This window comes from Chlorella variabilis, assembly GCF_000147415.1.
Source record: "Chlorella variabilis unplaced genomic scaffold CHLNCscaffold_16, whole genome shotgun sequence".
NCBI lineage: Eukaryota > Viridiplantae > Chlorophyta > Trebouxiophyceae > Chlorellales > Chlorellaceae > Chlorella > Chlorella variabilis.
This window is the reverse complement of record NW_005435072.1, coordinates 99,617-106,595: the sequence shown is the minus strand read 5'-3', so window position 1 is coordinate 106,595 and position 6,979 is coordinate 99,617. Positions and strand designations below refer to the sequence as shown.

At 69.5% G+C, this 6,979-nt stretch overlaps 1 protein-coding gene across 1 annotated transcript in view; it reads right to left on the bottom strand.

The window, feature by feature from the left end:
• CHLNCDRAFT_58418 (expressed protein) overlaps window positions 1–6,979 on the bottom strand; it is a gene marked incomplete at its 5' end in the record, with an annotated part of 15,266 nt that overhangs the window by 1,939 nt on the left and 6,348 nt on the right. Inside the window, 13 exons of the mRNA XM_005845659.1 lie at window positions 62–103; window positions 219–318; window positions 584–1,093; window positions 1,333–1,471; window positions 1,600–1,675; window positions 2,229–2,281; window positions 4,231–4,794; window positions 5,050–5,167; window positions 5,366–5,456; window positions 5,683–5,813; window positions 6,010–6,109; window positions 6,344–6,411; window positions 6,689–6,788. Coding sequence (XP_005845721.1) covers window positions 62–103; window positions 219–318; window positions 584–1,093; window positions 1,333–1,471; window positions 1,600–1,675; window positions 2,229–2,281; window positions 4,231–4,794; window positions 5,050–5,167; window positions 5,366–5,456; window positions 5,683–5,813; window positions 6,010–6,109; window positions 6,344–6,411; window positions 6,689–6,788 — 2,092 coding nt within the window. The remainder of the gene's footprint in view (window positions 1–61; window positions 104–218; window positions 319–583; window positions 1,094–1,332; window positions 1,472–1,599; window positions 1,676–2,228; window positions 2,282–4,230; window positions 4,795–5,049; window positions 5,168–5,365; window positions 5,457–5,682; window positions 5,814–6,009; window positions 6,110–6,343; window positions 6,412–6,688; window positions 6,789–6,979) is intronic.

Sequence of the window (6,979 nt, the reverse complement as noted above, 5' to 3'; positions counted from 1 at the left end):
CCGCCCCCACCCCACCCACACAACGCCGCAGCGACACAGCCCTCAGGCAGCCTGCTCTCACCGGGGAAGTTGTGGATGAAGAGCGCCAGGGCCGTCAGCACGCCTGCAGCGAGTGGGGCGGGCAGGCAGGCAAGATCTCATGATGTTGGTTCCTCCTCAAGAACCACCTCCTCTTCTTAAAACAAAATAAAACAGCAGTCGAGGGCCGCCCCCCTCACCCATCTTCTTCAGCATGAAGCTGTGGTGGTCCGCCTCCATGATCTCCACCACCGCCGGCGGCGTGCGAGAGGAGGTGCCCGCGCCCGTCACCACCTCGCCCTGCGGCGCGGGCAAGAGGCAGAGGCGGGGGCAGGGGCGGGGCGGGGCAGGGTGCAGTGTGGTTCGGTGCGGTGTGCAGCGAGCGCAGCTCCAGCTCTGGCGCCGGCAGGTGAGCCGCACGGTGCGCGTGTGCGGGTGGGCAGCCAGGCCGGGCGCGCGACAGCCAGGCAGGTGCAGGGGCCAGCTCCCCGGCCGGCTGGCCGGCCGGCAGGCCGGCAGGCAGGCGGGCGGGTGGGCAGGTTCCAGCGGCCGGCGCGGCGCGCACCTCGCCGGCGCCGCCTCGCTGGCCGTCGGCCGTCGCCGCCACCGTGTCTGGGCAGCTGGCGGCGACGACGGCGGAGGTCATGGCGTCGCAGGGCTCCGTGAGGCCGGGCATGGGCGCAGACAGGTCGCCCATGTGGGTGCTCACGGAACAGTCGTCGCCGTCGACGTCCCTGCCGCCGCCGCGCTCGCAGCCGCCGCGCTCGCTGCCGTCGCCCTGGGCGTCCTCGCCCTCGCCGGGGCCGGCGCCGGCGCCCTTGCGCGGGCTGCCCGATGCCGAGCCGCCGGCCTCGAGGTCTGCCGCGGCGGCGGCGGCGGCGGCCCCGGCGGCACCCGCGCGCCGCCCCTTGCGCATGACAGCCACCGCGGGCGGGGTGCTGGCGGGGGGCCGCGCGTTGCGCTGGTCTTCGTGCGTCAGCAGGTTGGTGGTGGAGGCGGAGGCGGCGCCGCCGGCCGCCGCCGCCGCCTTGCGCATCGAGCGCTTGACGCCCCAGTGGGCGATCAGGTGCACAATCTGTGGCGGGGGTGGCGCGGATGCACGTCGGGTGGGGGTGGGGCTGCGGCACGGGCTGGTGCAGCAGGGGGCCCGGCGGCGACGTGGCGTGCGCAGCTTCACGACAGCTACCGCGCCTGCTGCCGGCCTGCGAAGCGAGCCTCGCCGGTCCCGCTCTCAGCGCCGCGGGCGGCCTGCCCGCTGCCCGCCTAGGGAGAACTGCACCGTGCCGAGCCTCGCAAGCTCCCCCTCCGGCTCACCCGGTCCAGGATGAACACCAGCACCATGCCGCCAAAGAAGCACAGGGTGGACCAGCGGTAGGCCGTATTGCCGTCGGCGGTCACCGCCTCAAACGCCGCCACGCTCTTGCGCATGAAGATCTCGGCAAAGGAGACGTATCTGTGGCAGCAGGGGAGGGGTGGAGGCGGTGGGGAAGAGGCATGGCTGTGCTACAGCCGTGCAGGGACGGGCGGGCGGCTGCGGTTGTCGGGTGCGCAGCGGCGGCAGGCGGCGGCGGCGCGACTCACAGCATCACCCCCGCCGCGAAGCCCAGGCTGCCCGCCAGCAGCCGAGGTTGAGCCAGGGAGGCGCACCACACCACCGCTGCGCCCAGGGTGGTGCACAGCCCGGCTGCTGCGACCAGTCCAAAGGCAACTCCCACATTGCCTTCTGCGACCATGCTGCCGGCGCTGCGCTACCGCAAAGAAACAGGGGCGTTCTGCAGCGCACGCAGCCCCAACCGAGCAGGGCGCTGGCTACCAAGTAGCGGAGGTAGGTAAGGGAGGACGCGGCTCCGCCAGGGGCAGTCTCCAGGGGACTGCAACCAGCTTTTGAATGCCCAGGGCGACGGGCGGAGCGCGAGGAATGCCCGCCTGGAGATGCTCGCTGAGATGGGGCCTCATCCAGGGCTGATTGTGTGCGTTTCTGCAGCGCTGTGTGGCCAGTTGCCGCACTGCCAATTTGCCAAGCAGGGGGCGCCTCATTTGATAAGTGGCCGGGCCAATCAATCAGGCATGCTCAATTGGGGGGCTGGGCCTGCCTATGCGCATGCTTCTGCTCGCCGGCAACGTGGGCGGGGTGGCGGCGGCGCGGTGGGACCGATCCAATTCCCTGCCTGGTGTCGGCACGAGGCCTGCATTACCGTGACGGTGGCAACCTGCATCGTTATTCCTAAGCTTGCTGACACTACTGAGGGAGTAGCTCAGTTGCCTGTGTGCGGGGCGGGCGTGGAAGACGGTAGGCGGCAAGTGGTAGCACTGGCGCCGCTGGGGAGCTGAACGCCCTGAACAGTCGTGCTACCCATGCAGTCCTCGTTGTATGCCCCCCAGCAACTGATCTGGCGGCCGGGGCGGGCTGTTCAGCTCGGGGGGGTGTTTGATCTATCTTGATAGATCACACAGTGCTGCCGCGTTGGACGGAACAGAAGGTGGTTTGGACGCTCCCTGATAGGCGGTCTTCTCCCTCAGTTGCAGCAAGGAACCAAAGGCGAAAGGGTGCAGTCCCACCTGCGAGCACCAGTCATCCCCCTACTCCTGACCGACTGCAATGCGCTGGTGTCTGCTGGCTGCGGCCCTCGCGGCCCTCCTGGTTGCTGCCCAGGTGCGTGCCAGCGCTGCGGGAGCTGCATTCTCCGCTGCAAGCCGCATGTGGCCCCCCTCACACGGCATATGTTGGGGGACGCCTACCGGTCCACAACTTCTCCCTGCCACTCACCGCAGGCCCGTCCGGACGGCTCCCTGAAGGCGCTGGAGGCGCCGGCGCCCGCCCCTGCGACTGACGGGGCTCCCGCCGCCGCCCCCGCCCCTGCCTCTGGGTGAGGGTGCCTGTGTTTGCCTGGTGCCCGACTTCATGCTGCGACCCATTCCATTCCAACTGTAGGGTTTAAGGTCAGGCATGCACAGGTCGGCAGTGGTCTGCATCGCCGCTGCCGACAGTCGCGCAGGCCGCCCGTCGCTCTGCCCTGCTGGCACGCGGCTGCCAGCGCTTGCTCGCCACCCTGCCGTGGCCTGCCCTCTCCTTGGCCTCCCGCCGCAGGCCAACCACGTACACGCTGGCGGATGTGGCCACCCACGCCACCGCTGACAGCCTGTGGGCCGCCATCAACGGCAAGGTGTATGACCTGACGCAGTGGGCGCCTGTGCACCCAGGTGGGGGTCGTTCGTCACAAATGGGCTCGATGGCGGAGTCACACATGGAATGCGTGTGGCGTGTGAGTCTGTTTTCTTGCGCGCGTGGCACGGCAGCGTACTTGCCGGCAGGTACTTAGCGCTCGGCGTGCCCCCTCGTGGAGCTGTCCGCGCTTGCGGCCTGACAGCGCGTGCCGCCGCCGCCGCTCCCGCGCCGCCGCCCGCAGGCGGCTCCAGCCGCATCCTCGCCATCGCCGGCACCGACGCCTCGGCGCAGTTCTCCGCCCAGCACGCGGGCAACCCGGTGGTTGCCAGCCAGCTGGAGCAGTTTTACATCGGCGACCTGGCGGCGTGAGGGGGTGAGGGGTGGACTGGCAGCCACCACTGATTTCAAGCCCGGTTTTGATCATGAAGCGACTGCCGCTGCCAAAACTCCCAATCCCGCGCACGGACAGGCAGCACTGATGTGCCGCCGCTCTCTGGCTGGGCAGCGCTCGCCGACCAAGGCGCCCGGATGGGCCGCCCCGTGCCCCAGGGCCCCAGCACCTTCACCTGACACACTCTTTCTTGGCCCGAACTGTACCAAAGTTTCATCATGTGTTGTTTGCTGCTATATGGAGGTGCGCGTGCTTGAGCGCCGCGCCCCTCCCACTTCCATCTCCTCCCTCACCTGACCCACCCATCTGTGGGCCAGTTGCGATGCTTGCAATGCTGCTATCCCTGCTTGCCACGCGCCCTCCCTAATCTCCCTCCCTCCCATTTCATCATCATCATTGCCGCCGCCGTGTGGGGCAAGCGCGGCGCTACATTGTGGCCGCCGCCGCCCCCCGTGACGAACACACATACACGCCCCCCCGCACAGACAGCTGTGCCGCTCTCTGCCGGGCCAGGGGTGGGACACGCAGCCTCTGGCCTGGGAGCCTTGTAAAACACGTGCCTGCGCAGCTGAGCCACACTCTCGGATGGAGTTACAGGTGCACTGTGTCAATTGCGAAACAAGGCAGCGAGCAACCAGATAAGAGACGGGCTCACCGCCGCGTGGGCAGCGAGGGGTAGGCCGACGGTGCAGCTGGAGGCCGCGCCTGCGCGCCGGGCTGCTGCTGCTGCTGCTGCTGCTGGCCGGCATGCAGGCGCTGCATGGGCCGCACGCCCGGCGCCGCCGTCGGCCCCGCCGGGCGCAGCTGCTGCTCGGCTGCGCGCTGCATGGGTATGGGCTGCTGCTGCTGCTGCTGCTGCTGTTGCAGGCTCAGCATGGGGCGCGGCTGCGGCGGCTGGGGCTGCGGCTGCAAGCTCTGCATGGCTGCCGCTGCTGCCGGGGACATCAGGGGCTGCACCTCGGCAGACGCTCTGCCACTTGGCGGCACCCGGGAAAGCGGTGGCAGGCCGGCCAACCCCGCCCCTGCACCCGCACTCGCACCCGCCGGCGCCGGCGCCGGCGCCGAGCCCTCGCGCCGCCCCTGTGGCTGCGCGGCCCTGCCCTCCCCTCCTTCCCCCTGCTGCTGCTGCTGCTCCTGCTGCCGCTGCCAGTAAGACAGGCCTGGGAAGAGGTCCTGGGCTTCGGCATCCGCAATCACCAGGCCGCGCTCCTCGGCGTCCCTGCATGGCGCAGGCGGTACGGGCAGGGCGGTACATAAGGGCGCCCCGACCACGGCACGCAGCACAGCGCAGCACAGCTTGCAACACCGCAGGCACCAACTTGCGCCGCAGCTTTCTGGCGGGAACGCCTCTGCCGCTTGGGGCCCCAGCATGCACACACACCTTAATCCGCCACTCACCACCCCCACCCACCAGCACACCACCGCATCTCCACCCCAGCCGCGCCCAACCCCACCCAGAGCCACACCCACCCACCCTATCAGCGCCGCCCACTCCCGGTTGGCGCGCAGCGTGGCGCTGGCCCCCAGCACCCACAGCGAGCGCTTCGCACGCGTGATGGCCACATTCATGCGCCGGATGTCGTTGACGAAGCCTGCAGCGGGGCGGGACGGCGGGATGCGAGGCGGGCAGCGTCAGGCGAACGACAGGCAGCGGCAGCAGCAGCAGCAGCAGCGGAGGCAGTCGCGTCCCTCGGAGCGGCTCCAGCAGCTGCGGCCTGCGGCGGCAAGCAGCCCGACCAGCCAGCAACAGCAGCCTTGCCATGACGCCGCTCCCAACACCACCACCGCACCTAGGCCGCCGCCGACCGAGGCGCGCACGCAGGACAGGATGACCACATCCAGCTGCTTGCCCTGGAAGGAATCCACCGTCTCAATGAACACCTGCCACAGGTGACAACAAAGGGAAATGAGAAGCAATATGGAGGGCAGGGATGGCGGCAAGCGCAGCAGCAGGAGCGGCGCTACACCAGGAGAAGCTCGCCGCTCCAGCAGCCGGCAGCACAGACGCGCGGTGGCGGGTCGTAGAAGCGCGGCGGGGCCTTGCAGCAGGCGGAGCGGCATGCACAGCAGGCGCAGCAGGTGCAGCAGGCGCAGCAGGCGAGCGCACCTCCGAGGCCGGCCCCTTGCCGCACACCTCCTCAAACATCTCGCGCAGCAGCTTGCGCTGCTCGCGGTAGGGGGTGATCACGCCCACTGCAGACACCTCGGGGAGGGGCAGCATGGCGGCTGGGTGTGAGTCTGGGAGGTGGGTAGCCGGTGGGGGTGGCTGGGAGATGAGTGGGCAGGTGAGCGCCACTGAAGGCGTCTGGTCGGCTGATCAAGGGAGGCGGGACGAGCAGCGTCCCGCACAGGGGTGCCAGTCGCAGCAGGACCCCCCAGCCGCGAGCTGCAGGCAGGCGGGCGCTTGGCCCCCGCCAGCCCGGCCAGGCCTCACCCGATGTGGGCCCCGTTATGCTGCCGGGCTGCTGCTGCGCCCGCTCAATAAGGAACGACCGCAGCTCGGCAAACAGGCAGGCCGCAAGCAGCGCCTCCGCCTGCAGCGCAGGCAGGGGGTGGGCGAGTGCTGAGGAGGGGCGGCAGGCGAGATGCCCCAGAAGAAAAACAGAGCAGGAGGGTATGCCTTGTAACCATGGTACCGTGGTACAGTCACCCCGCCATGGTATGCTGGGTCAGCAGGCCAGGGGCAGGCGGCGTGAGGAGGGCCATGCACGGATGCAGGCACAGCTCGCTGCCCCTCACACACCACATGCCGCCGCCCCGCCACCCACCCGATTGCTTAGGCTGCCGCCGCCCTCCCGCCGCAGCTCCTTGCCCTTGGCCACATCGAAAAAAACGTCTGCAGGCGGGAGGAGGGGGATGATCGTGCCTTTGCGCAAACAGAAAACGCCGTGAGGACGTGAGCAGGGATGCTCATGCCATATCTTCTTCTTTCCCAAGCCCCAGGACCGAAAGGATCGAGAGGATGCTGGGCCCGTGAGGCATCCCTTCGATCCAGCTGCTCGCGACCAGCGGCCAGCAGGCGTGGCCGACACGGCGCCGCACACAGCATGCGGGAGACATGCCGGCTAGCAGGCGCTGCAGGCGCTGCGGCAGGGCTTGGCGGGCGCCCTCACATGGCTTCATGAGCGGGTGGGCGTAGAAAGGGGCGGGCGGCATGTCCCTGATGGACTCGGCGTCCCGCAGCCGCCCGCCATAGAAGTGGGCCGAGGGGAACTGCGGGGATGGCGGGGTGGTGGGTGGGTGGAGTGGGAGTGCAGGTATGGGGCGATCAGGGTGTGCATCCCCCCCTCCCCCATCCCTCACACCCTGCCGTCACTGTCTGCCTCGCATGCGCACACCAACACATGCACACATGCACGCCACCTACCCACTACGCACGCGCAAGCCCCCCCCCCCCCCCCCCC